The sequence below is a fragment of the Bacillus rossius genome (genome assembly GCF_032445375.1).
Source record: "Bacillus rossius redtenbacheri isolate Brsri chromosome 9 unlocalized genomic scaffold, Brsri_v3 Brsri_v3_scf9_2, whole genome shotgun sequence".
In the NCBI taxonomy this organism is placed as follows: Eukaryota; Metazoa; Arthropoda; class Insecta; order Phasmatodea; family Bacillidae; genus Bacillus; species Bacillus rossius.
Genome location: NW_026962013.1, coordinates 22,328,261 through 22,340,658, shown reverse-complemented (window position 1 = coordinate 22,340,658; position 12,398 = coordinate 22,328,261). Strand labels below are relative to the sequence as shown.

Sequence of the window (12,398 nt, the reverse complement as noted above, 5' to 3'; positions counted from 1 at the left end):
CAATGTGAGGTGTTTTATTACCTGGAAATACAAACCAAACGGGAAGCGATGCATGTTAGAATGATAATGTAACTGTCCAAACCTCTTGTTGTTGATGAAAATTTTTAAGCGAAAGTTCTTTGTTGAGGAATACAATTTTCGAGCGTTACGAAAATTCCGATCGCTTGAGGGGAATAATTAGGTACGTGGTGGGGGAACCGGTAAAGAAGGAGAGTGCGTCAGCGGCGACGCCACTCCAACGCACGCGCTAGCGGTCGAATGGGACGATGGCAGGAGTGTGTGGGGGGGGGGGGGGTAGATACGTAGTGTAGCATGCTATATGCTAGTTTTAATGGCCGGAAATTGAGAGGTGGAAATGACGCAGCAGTGATGCTACAGAATTCGCGTAACACCTGCTTTTGTTTATCTACTCCTTAGTTTTCGTGTCGGCCAACGAATGAAGCTACCATATTTATTTTAATTTATTTAAAGTAGCTATCTCTGCAATTTAATTTTTGTGTGGAAATGAGTTATTGATTTGTGCAATTAATTTTATAAGTATAACTAATTTTTATGTAAATACATAGTATGATTGAAAATGTTAAAAAATATAAAGACGTATAGACGTAAGAGATTAGCTTTGTAAGTGTAATGTATGTTCGATTGGAGTGTTTTTTTTTTGTTTAATTTTATTCAGCTGGAGATCGTGATCAAACATCATGCCTGAAAACAATATTTAATTTTTTATCTTACCCGCATTCTTACTATTCTCAAATATGATCTCATATTCAATTTTAAAAAATTAAAATTTTTTTCTCCATCTACACTTAATAAACAAGAAGTTTCACTTCTGTCGCACGTGGACTTCACGCACTCAATTTTGTTTTTTAAATACATAATTTTTATTTTTATTTTTAAAATCCCCTCGCGAAAGAAATTTCTGAATCGGACATTGAACTCGCCGCAATTTGTTAGGCCCTGACGTTGATACTTGATGCTTGAATTTTTCTTTTTTTTTTCTTTTGCAGGTTCGCTGGGCAACCCCAGGGGCAACTTGGTCGCGAAGGACAGTCAGCTGTCCACTTCCGGCTCCGCTCTCGACCAGGTGGACGTTTCTACACAGGTGAGCTGCTCTGTAGTTTCTGTTTTCAAATGTAACATAAATATATATGTAAAATTGCATATATTTGTAAAAAAATTGCATTTACACAAAGACAACTGTTTCATTACAAAATCGTGTTCCCAGTTATAATGGGTTCCGATTCGTACCCGGGCATTCATACTTCGTATTGTCCCAGTACCTCCAGTAGTTAAAAGGTATTTGTATGCCGTTTCCTGAACGGCTTTCCAGTACTAACTGCGCACATCAATAGGCATAATAAAACAAAATGAAGTCAAAATTTTTTCAAAATATTCTATAATCTTTTCCCATGGTTAAAAAAAAATTATGCTTGAATTAAATATCAATTGAAATATAAAATTATATTTCAATTTTCGTAAGAAATTCTCAGTAGTATCTCTAAAACCGTATTTCGTATGTGCGAAAATATCTTCAGCCATGTGTGGTACAAAGTTACAACAACTTGCTTGGCAACTTCTGTGAAAGTATAGAATTTTTTTCTCCCCTGCGTGGACTGCAATCGCGTTCTAAATACGCACAGACCGTAACCCACAGTTGGAAAACGTGATGTATTTGCGGATCGTCGCTAAGAACGCCGTGCATCGATCACAATTCCAGGTTTCCATCCAGAGCTCGAAAACTTCGAAGCAGTTTTCGGACCCATGCGTAGGGACTGGGAGAATTTCACGGTTTCAATGACCTCTAGGACAGACTCCACGATGCTCTATGTATTCGGGAAAAATTTACACCTGCTCATCGGCTAACGACTTGCGAGATGCTTGTGGATTCGATACCTCCTTCCTTGAAGGTCATTCGTTGGCTCATAGTCCTTCAGACCAAATGTGGTTCGGTAACTGAAGCAGCAAAAAAAAAAAAAAAGAAGTTTAAACGCATTTGGTTTCTAGCCTATCGCGAAATGAAACCGCGAATTTTTCCGGTCTCTTACCCATGCGACGCGTCTGTTTTCAGTTCGCGCTACGTGAATGCATCCGACGAGTTCTTACCCACGCTGTCGCTTCTTCTGATTTTGTTGTCCGACCGGCTTGTCGGATGCATCTGGTTAACATGATACATAAAGGGCTAAAGGGCATAGATCTCCATGGATTTTTATTTCTACTCTACTCCAAAGCTTTATTCAAAATGAAGATTTAACGTTTATAATTTTATTTACACTATCGAATCATTCTATTTTCAGAGCGAAAGGTTAACTATATAATTAAACGGCTCAGATAAAGGCGAAAAATACTTGGAAAAATACTAAACCCCAGTTTTGTACCTGATTTTTGACAAGGAATTTTATTAAAATACTGTTAAAATTCATTAAACAGTTATACTATAAAGTTTTCCTTTGGCTTTGTGAACGTTAGTTCACGTCATCCGCCACAGATGGCAGCACCGTGGTTAGACATTTCCGTTTCTTGCGACTTCCGTTCCATTCACTAGATTACCCCTACCAAATGTCATACGTTGGGTGCTACGATGTTACACATCAAAAATTTTAAGGGTTTTATTTTCATATTATTTCTCGGTCATCATATATTGAAAACGCCAGAGAGAACCTCGTGTTTCTACTTTATTCCTGAAAGTATCTATGACTTTCCTGTTGAGCTCTCGGTGTAGTGTAACAGCTTCCGCGTTCTATTTCATGCATGATGAAGCGCAGTAAATTTAATCCCCCATCCCCTTTTTACGTGTTCGCTTTCATGTGAAGTAATATTAGAACTCAGGCTCATGTTTTATTTATTTGCAAGCGTTAAGCCAATTCCAGATCCCCAGGGACAGGAAAAGATGATATAGTCCATCCACGGTAACCTCCTACTTTTCTGAAGCCCTGCTTTTCACCGGATCTACTTTAATGTCACTATGTATCCTTCCGCCGTATGTAAACAAAAACATTGCCATGTGACAAATGTCAAATGGTTTGTTTACAATCACCAGCTGTCAAAACAATGTGTGTGTGTTTGTGTATGTATGTATGTATATATATATATAAGTAATTTGAATATGATCTAAGTATACATGCATATGTTCATAACATTATTTATGATACCCAATGGTAAAAATATTAAAAAATAAGTTTGTTAGCTAAAGAAATAACATATAATTTAAAGTAAATTTTTAGGAGAATATATAAATTTACAACATTTATGTAAGCAATAAATATCATCATTTAGTACAGTTCAACACAGTTTTCTGCATCTGAAAAAAAAAGTATTGTAAATTATACATATGGCTGTCCATCTAAGCAATCTGGAAAAGACTAAGGATTGAAGGTTTAATAAAATTAACAAATTCAGATGAAAACATTTAAAAATGAATTTTCTTCTTTTATTTAATAAACCCCTACCATTTTGCCGGTTAAGGCCACAAATAAAAATATGGTTGTATACATTTTCCTGAGTATACTTATTAGACAAAATCATAATTTTATGAACAGTAAAATTGTGGTGAAGAATTGACAGTAATTTCTATACCACTTATATGCATTATTTATTTGTGGCCCTGGATGGGGACTGGCTTTTTGTTTTCCAAGTAAGTTCACTGAAAAATGAAGACACACAACAAAATAAAATGTTTCACATACACCTATACGAATCCAGAAATGAAATTTAATATTCATTTCATAATACGTGTAATCTAAAGTTAATACATAAAGTTCCAGTAATCAACATACTTCATGGGAATGCATAAAAGAAAAAAAAATGTTTCAAACCCCAATACTTACAGTTGCCCAGGTGTTTATTACATACAGACCTCAATAAGAACACCCGGGTAAATCATCAAGAGGAACTGCCAGTACTTCACTGTCTCCATCTACTTGCTGTGTCGTAACCTCAAATTCTTCGCTGTCACTGTCTTCACTTGAACTATCCTCGCCGAGGTGGATGATGAGTGGAGGAATGGTGCCGCTGTCTATGTGGACTTCTCTCTCCCAGTCTGCTTGAATTAGCTTCTCCACGTGATCCACACACCTCGCCCATCTAAAAAAATTAATGTATACAGTAAAACCTCTATATAAATGACCTGTTTATAGCAAAAACCACTCTATAACAAAATATGTTTGTTTCTGTCAAAACGGCATAGTAAACAATGCATGGCATGCTCTTTATTACATACAATTTTGAACTCACTCCACAAGAAAGTATTTTTAAACACAACAAAACTCATTTAATGTGTTTTCCTCAACTATCAAAGCTATTATTTAATACTTGAAGTAACATGTTTTGTTTTATGTTATCTGAAAAAAAAAATTATAGTGGTTTATTCAAGATATAATAAAGCTGTAAATATTATATATGTTATCAATAAAGGCTTAGAATGCATATGATAAAATATTTATTTCATAAGTTTTGTGTTTGTTTTTGGTTAAAATTTGTCCCAGACAAAAACAGTGAGATATAGCGAAAATTTAATTTTTTGAATAGTTTTGATGATTTACTGTATATGTATTTCACTATAATAACATAACTTTTGAAAATACTAATGTGCAAGAACTACATGTGTAAATACCTATTCAAGTTCGCTAGATGAAAATATTCAAAATTCTCTACGTTGAAATTTTATCTGAATATTGAAATCTGCCTACAGCACTGAACCCACCATAACTTTAAAGTCATTGACACAAGATTAAGCATAACAGAAAGTAATATCACAATTACTAATAAATACAAAACTATTTATGGAAATGAAACAATTGCAAATGGACTGCAATTACAAAAAAAAAAAAACCTTGCAAATAAGTCACCACTGTTAGATCTAGAAACTACACAGATATGTATGAATCACATGGGAATAAAATTACAAACACAAACACAAACACGAACACAAACACATACATGCAACACATTTTCAAAACGACAACTACACAAATTCAAACCACTTATTTTTACCAATTGTTTTAAAACTGTATTACTGGTATATGAATATACACAAAATGATAATCACACTATACACACACTAGCACACAAAGTTATCAAAAGGAATGGTAGGACCAGGCTGCTAGGCAACAATACTTACGTATTATGTAAAAATGTATGGTAAGGGTTTTGCTGAAGCTTGAGGAATGTTCTACAGGAAAATAAAACAATTTCTACTTCAAAAGGAATACCCCATTGGTCATGCAACATGAAAATACCTCTCTGGTGTGGAAGCATCAAGAGCCTCTTTCCAGATGGCTGCAACTGCATCATTGTCAAATCTCTTGGCCCGCCCCACGTTACTATTGTAATGGTGTTTACATTGAGCCCAAACTAGTTCGATTGCATTATAGTGGCAGTGATAGGGTGGGAGTCGTAGAATTTCGTGGCCATAGTTACGAGCCAACTCGTCTACCTCATATCTGAAAAGTGTGTTAGAACAAGGTGTATACGTAATTTTTTGCAACTATCTCACTTTTAAAGAAATGCTGTAAAAAAAAACGAAATAATATACCGTATTCGGGGCTTGTTTTGTTTAGCTATTCTCAGCAGCTCCACTTTCAACAAATTATTTTCATGTTTTATCCCATTCTTCTCCAGCCACGCGATCAGTGCAGCCTTGGTCCAGTTCGTTGTAGGTGTTTTCTCAACCTACGTTGTGCCAACATTTAACTAAATACTCAAGTAGCTGATAAGAATTCATGACAGTAGAACCCTGTTACAATTTTACTGCTTATAAAGTTTTCCTGCCTATAATGTATTATTTTTCAAGTCCAATATTTTCCCTATAAGGACAATGTATTTAATTCCTGGATATAATGTTTCACAAATTATGCGTTTCGTGCTTGTAATGTTCACTTCATAAAATTTTAGAAGACGAAAAAAATTAAAAGCCTTTGTCTATACTGTCTATGTATATGTGTATGTTAGCAGTTAACTGCCTGTTGACACCCTTGGAAAACAAATAAATTCATAAATTTTTAGCCATTCTGTGTGTTTTCAAATGTATTCACTTAAATCACATGTTCAAGTGGCAAAAGAACTGGACTTAAGCATTTCCACTGTAAACACTGTCGTGAATTATGACAATTATACAGAAATGAGACAATTTTACAGCAATGAGACAATGTGTAAGTAAAGACAAAGCAGATAGAAGCTGGAAGCACCATGATGTTAAAGAAAAATTGTTTTTGGCTTGCTACAAGCAAATTGGAGCATCAAATATATCTTTATGCAGCTTGTTGAGTCCATTGGCAATAAATCCACACTAAAAAGTACTAAATTGAATTTCCTGCTTATGTTTTTTTTTCTTGTAGCCCCTTAAAAACAAATTATAACAGGGTTCTACTGTACTTATGCAAAGCAAACATGTGTTTTGGCATATTGTCGTAATGAATTTCTAAATTTAACAAAGCATGTTAGTTTAGTGACTAGAAATTTTTTTGAAAATATTATTTTAATTTATTAAGTAGGGCAACAGAGCATTCATAAAGTGGGTCCTTTTACCAAACAAGTAATTATGTCATTTTCAAATGCTGTTTGCAATAAAAAAATTTTATTTGGTATTTCAAACCCTCTACTAAATTAGTTTGCACTACAATGTAATTCAATTACATTATATATATATATATATATATATATATATATATATATATATATCTGTGTGTGTGTGTATTCAATTTCAGCTCAAACATTATAGTTTATAAAAATGTAGTGTAGGCATACTATTAAGATAACAATTATTGCTGGCAAAATGTATTAGTCTCGAATATTCGTACTTATACACAATAATAAACACATGTAAATTTTTCACATTACAATTTGAGCAATAAAAAGACACTGCTTTACCATTGCACATACCTGGGTGCTGTGATATGAAGCATTGTCCATTATGATGACACTGGGTTCCTCAAGATGCACCAACATGTCTTCAAACCACATCAAGAAAGTTTCCCCATTCATCTCGCCATGGTAGTCTGCAGTCTTCTGACCTGAAACAAAAAGTAATCCTGCTCCTGGCACAAAGCCAGTGCGCCCTCCAGCATTAACAACAATAAACCTTTTACCATCTCCAACAGTACGTCTCTTCGCAGATTGTAGACTCTTGTCCTGCCATGACTTTGATACAGTTCCTGAAAAATATATGAAATGGAAATGAAATACTTTGTATTGGACCACAGAACAAATTTTCAAATAAATTAATGCCTTGCCTCTCTGGAAAATCCATGTTTCATCAACAAATATGAAATTGGCACCTCTTTCTTTTTCTTCTTTATACTTTCTCAAGAAATCTATTCGCTGCAATACTATGTTTTCATTCTCTATCAAAGCTTTTCGTCCATCAACAGTTTTCCATGAAAATCCCATCTTCTTTAACAATTTATGAAGACTTGATCTTCCACCATAATAATCTATTTGTCTTTCCCTGATTTCTTTCAAAATGGTGTCGACTGTAACATTCAAACCTGTAAATTTATTGCATACATTAACAATACATGAAATAACAGAGGTACACAAAACTAAGCGAAACCACAACCCCGTAGAAGATAATTTAAGTGCACAATTTACATTTATTAAATAGTTTTAATAAACTTACATTTCAAAAATACTTTTAAATTAATGGTAAATATTTACTTGGGCGGTATTTCCGAAAAAAAATGTTAAAAATACGAAAATACCTTTATTTTATGCTCTTCAACTTCCTCTTTTCATTAAAATCGGCGGAGATTAGAAATTCCAAATACTTTAGGAGATATCGAATTTTTAAATTTCAGCACAAAACCAGCGCATTCCTGTGGCGTGCGTGCACCATTGTTTCTTGTTTACGTACGAGTATCTATTTTTTTTATTGGATAATGATGTCACGTTTTTGTTCGTGATAGGCCAGAATTCAAATGAACTAATACGTGATTATTTAGTTCAATTATTGTTTAAAACAGTGTTTAATTACCGCCTCCAACTTAGGTGAGTTTTTAACGTTTCTAATTTTAAAGTCTTATTTGTTATTTTGATATTGTTGCGCAAGTAATAAGTAACAAAAAAATTTACGTGAGTTGTTACTGTACATCCTTTGTTACGGGTTTGTTAGGTAAGGTCAGTTACATTATAAATAATTTAAAACTAAAGAATAATTAAAATTAATTCACATTATTTTTAATATCACCTTAGTTTGAAAGTATTTATAATGTAACTGACCTGACTTAATCGACCATTTTAGTTTTAAAATATTAAATTAAAAAATTTGATATCTCCTAAAGTATTTGGAATTTCTTATCTCCGCCGCTTTTAATGAAAAGAGGAAGTTGAAGAGCATATGATAAAGGTATTTTCGGATTTTTAACATTTATTTTCGCAAATACCGCTCAACTACATATGATGAAATTTAAAAATTCGATATCTTCTAAAGTATTTGGAATTTCTTACCTCCGCCACTTTTAATGAAAAGAGGAAGTTGAAGAGCATAAAATAAAGGTATTTTCGGATTTTTAACATTTTTTTTCGGAAATACCGCCCAAGTAAATATTTACCCATTAGTATTTCAGCATTCAATTTAGCAATCAATAAGTTACAAGCTCTACACTGTGTTGTAGGTAAATGTTTTGTATCGTGTATCCCATGTGATCCCTAGATCTTTATGCATGAACCTGTACATCCTATTGATCGTGTGGTGCATGTTTTTTTTCATTTATTTAGATCAAAGATCCTGAACATAATAAAATATTGTGGTATAGCAAGAATAATTATCATAAGTTTAATAAAACATATATATTTTCATTATTATTCAACTTTAAATCATAACTCATTACTACATCAAAGGTTTTTATTTTTGGTTTTGTACAGGATTTTTAAACGTAATAAATTAGAAAAGCAAGCATCATCAATCACAGGATCAATATTTGCAGGATCATGCGATCAGGATCAATGTATCGAATCGGATACGCGATACTAAACTTTTACTGTTTTATAATTTTCTGTTACTTCATACACTAACACACAGTTTGTCTGGCTAAGTTGTGTTTTCATATGATACTTCATTACAATGAAGTAGGACTATTGTTTATAAAATAACAATACCCCTATATTTTCTAAAGGGTTAGGCGGGGCATGACACTATTTTGCAATAGAATATATATTGTACTGGACCCTGCCACACAGTACAATTTAGCCAATTAAGTATCCCAATTTTTTTTTAATAACCATGCTTGCTTAGACCACAACTCACTAATTTGTAACCAATTACTGCTAAAGCGCACAACTGGATATTATTGATACTGGAAATAGTCATTATTTAACCTTCTGATACATCATAAAAGTTGAGGTTATTTAATATGTATACTGTGTATAACGATATAAACATTACTTGTAGTTTTAGAATGTAACAATTTTCTTTCTATCTTTAACCTAACCTTAAAAGGACGTGTACGTATTTAATATGTTGCACAATATTCTATATATCAATACCATATCAATAAAGAAACCTAACAAACCACCCAAAAATGTTAAGTATTTTTAAAGGACAGATGATATCGGGAAAAAAACTGAACCGGTCAATCTGCATATGGATATATGAAATGAATACAATTAAGTAGGGCCTACCCCAGTGATATCGAAACTACTCTTCAGTATCAAATTTTTACCTTCAGCGTACATCCTGTAAATTGCATTCCTGATTGCATTTACTGTGAAATCGTCGACTGTGTCAAGTGACTTTCCTTCCTGTGGCCTTTTTTTCCTCTTTTTTCCTGGTGTTGAAACTTCTTCAATGTCTTTCTTGTAGTACCTAACCAAAAAAAAAAAACATTTGTCATAACACTTTTCCGGGGACCCGTTCACAATACGCAGTTAGGCAGTGTTCCAAATATGGCATTTTGTCACAAATATTTGCTTTGTGGTCACTAAATGGAAACATGACAGACTTTGTCCACGAAATTAATGAAGTGTTTTTTTATTTATTTTGTGATCTCCCAAACAGATGAAAAACTAATTAAATGCAAATTATAAAATCACTCCCTTATGTTATAGTTAAACCTATCATAAAGTTTATAAACATCGTTATAAACAAACGTGTATCACACCCATAAAAATACTTGAAAGTGCCTATATTGTTATTGTTAGGACCTGAGTAGGCCTAATATGATTTTAGGTTAAGTTTTCAACAGAGACGCCACATGGCGGTGTTGTCTCACACCAAAAAATATAAATTGGAAATAAAACACAAAAAACCTCGTGAGTTAAAACACAGGCCGACAATACTTAGGACACAGTCGATATTTTTTTTACGTGCATGAAAACGAAAAAAGCCTACTTACTTGAGAACAGTTGACTTTGCGATGTTGAGAAGAAACGCGGTCGTCTGCGTAACGTCACATTTCTTCAAGTCGCCTTTCCTAATTAAAAGATATAAGTTCTGAGCGACGTTAATGATGTCCATCTGACGCTGCGACGAAGTAGCTTTCCCCATCCCGGAACCAATTACCATTACAGCAATCACAAGAACCACACAAAATATCAAAACGATAACAAATTCCATCATTACAATAGTAGATAATAAATAATATAACAAAGTTAAAATACACAATATTAACACAAAATCCTGAAACACAAACTGTACGTTATTTCACGGTCAGTAATATATTAAAACACACTGCAAAATGGCGTACAGTCTGCAGACTGCTTAAAGAGCTGCTGAAAGCGGCTGAAAGAGAAAACAAACAAGTGACTATTAACATTATTAATGCGCGACCACGGTTTCGGCACGTAATATTTTTTTACCGTTAACATAACGTTTTTATTTCACCAGAGATTTAAAAAAATGTTCAAACTTAACAAATACCCAAACAAATTCTTAAATACACGCGGAAAGTCAAAAAATATATATTTTGGCTATGGAACTATTTCGTTCTAATCATTGCCAACACACCACTTCTCTCACTGTTTCATTTACACACATGCGAGATCATTAATATTAATAATATTGTACATAGATAGTTACTTTTTTTGTAAAATTTTATTTAACATCATTATACGGTAATTTAGTGTTAATGCATGTTTAATATGCATATGATGGAAAGTATTTTTGCAAACGAACCAAACATGCTGCATCCTGGTGTGTTTTTTCAAAGGTTCGTTTAAAAAAGTAGGAGGTTACCGTGGATGGACTATAAAATTAAAATTGCGGAGGTAGATGTTTAATTGAATGAAATCCTACAACCGCCACGAATTTTGTTGCTGTAGCAGAAGTACTTCATAGAAAGAATGGGGGTAGTAATACACCTGTTTATATTGTTTACTATCTTCCATGTATACAAGTTCTGTGTGAACGAACGGAAAATTATTCATAGAAGCATTATATCTAGTCCATTTTAGCACACACATGCATAAATTAAATCCTGGCGAAAATAATGGACAAAAAAACTTGCAGCGTGTGAATTGCATACTATGTTTATTGCGTACCAGCTGTAATTGGAATTAGTGTTTGCTTTATTGTTCATGTCTCACGCCATGCTTCGCACATATGAAGGAGGCACGTCTTAGACTAAGGGCTTCAAATTCGGAAATATATGTTTATTTATTTATTTCCGTACTAAATAACAGTGCTGCGTGGTTGACTACAAACAAGTTGCTTGCTTATATATATATATATTCTTTTCTTTTTGTTACATTTCGACTACAATCCACCAAATAAAACAGTCAAGTGCAGCACTTAACAAACGCGAGCTTGTGTGTGAGTCACTTTATTCGACGTGCGGAGTTTTGACTAATATAACATTTTAAAAATTGTAACAATTGGAAGGAAAAAAAACCGGCATTGTTTTTTTATAAAGTTAAAAACTAATAAAGAACAATCAAATTAAAAACAAGACAAGCGTATAACATTGTACCAGGAAAAAAAATATATCAAAAAAAGTCAAAAATTAGTATTTAAAACCTTAATTAATTATGGTTGTTTAAACTTGTTTCAGAAGATGTTTTCATTAATCTCTAAGGTGGTGGAGGGAAGTATTTTCTTCTCCTCTGTTGCCTTGTGGGCCCCATTGCCACCGCCACCCTCCCAGCAGGAATAATTCAGCGTCGGGTGCGCAGGTCTCCCGTCGTGCCGCAACCTCCTTCAGGGAGGGCTGAACGGCGAGGGCGGAACTCCCCGCGTCCCGTGAGAGGGGTTGCCCCCGTCGCTGGGTTATTCACGCCGGCGCCGACCCCCGCTCGGGAGAATCCTCCCCAGGGGCCTAGATCCAGCCGCGCCCACGCGTGTTGCGGAGCAACTCCTGTTCCCCCGACAAACCCCCTCCCTAGCTTCCTCCTGCTGGCGGTGATTAATTAACGAGCGGCTTCTCTCTCCGAACGTCGCAAGGAGACTCCTTGCAAGAACAGTAACCGCGAAC

General features: G+C 34.2%; 1 protein-coding gene across 4 annotated transcripts; it reads right to left on the bottom strand.

Annotated features, from left to right (window-relative positions):
• Positions 1 to 2,894: 2,894 nt before the first annotated feature.
• Positions 2,895 to 11,031, bottom strand: LOC134542871 (uncharacterized). Of its 4 annotated transcripts, XM_063387450.1 has the most exons (6): positions 10,326 to 11,008; positions 9,654 to 9,796; positions 7,227 to 7,481; positions 7,083 to 7,148; positions 6,877 to 7,007; positions 2,895 to 4,080 (listed from the first exon to the last, which is right to left on the bottom strand). In XM_063387450.1, exons 1-6 carry the CDS (start codon positions 10,547 to 10,549, stop codon positions 3,967 to 3,969), a joined length of 933 nt encoding a protein of 310 aa, XP_063243520.1. In that variant the 5' UTR covers positions 10,550 to 11,008; the 3' UTR covers positions 2,895 to 3,966. The 4 variants fall into 4 exon arrangements, with proteins under 4 accessions (XP_063243520.1, XP_063243518.1, XP_063243519.1 ...); XM_063387448.1 differs by having other exon boundaries at positions 7,083 to 7,481; positions 10,326 to 11,029; XM_063387449.1 differs by having other exon boundaries at positions 6,877 to 7,148; positions 10,326 to 11,029.
• Positions 11,032 to 12,398: the final 1,367 nt, after the last annotated feature.

Coding starts and splice junctions, on each gene's coding strand:
- LOC134542871 (XM_063387447.1), bottom strand. CDS start 10,549: ATGATGGAATTTGTTATCGTTTTGATATTTTGTGTGGTTCTTGTGATT. Junction 9,797..10,325: donor GCAAAGTCAACTGTTCTCAA/GTAAGTAGGCTT, acceptor TTTTTTGGTTAG/GTACTACAAGAAAGACATTG. Junction 4,081..6,876: donor CTTCATATCACAGCACCCAG/GTATGTGCAATG, acceptor TAATTTTTTTAG/ATGGGCGAGGTGTGTGGATC.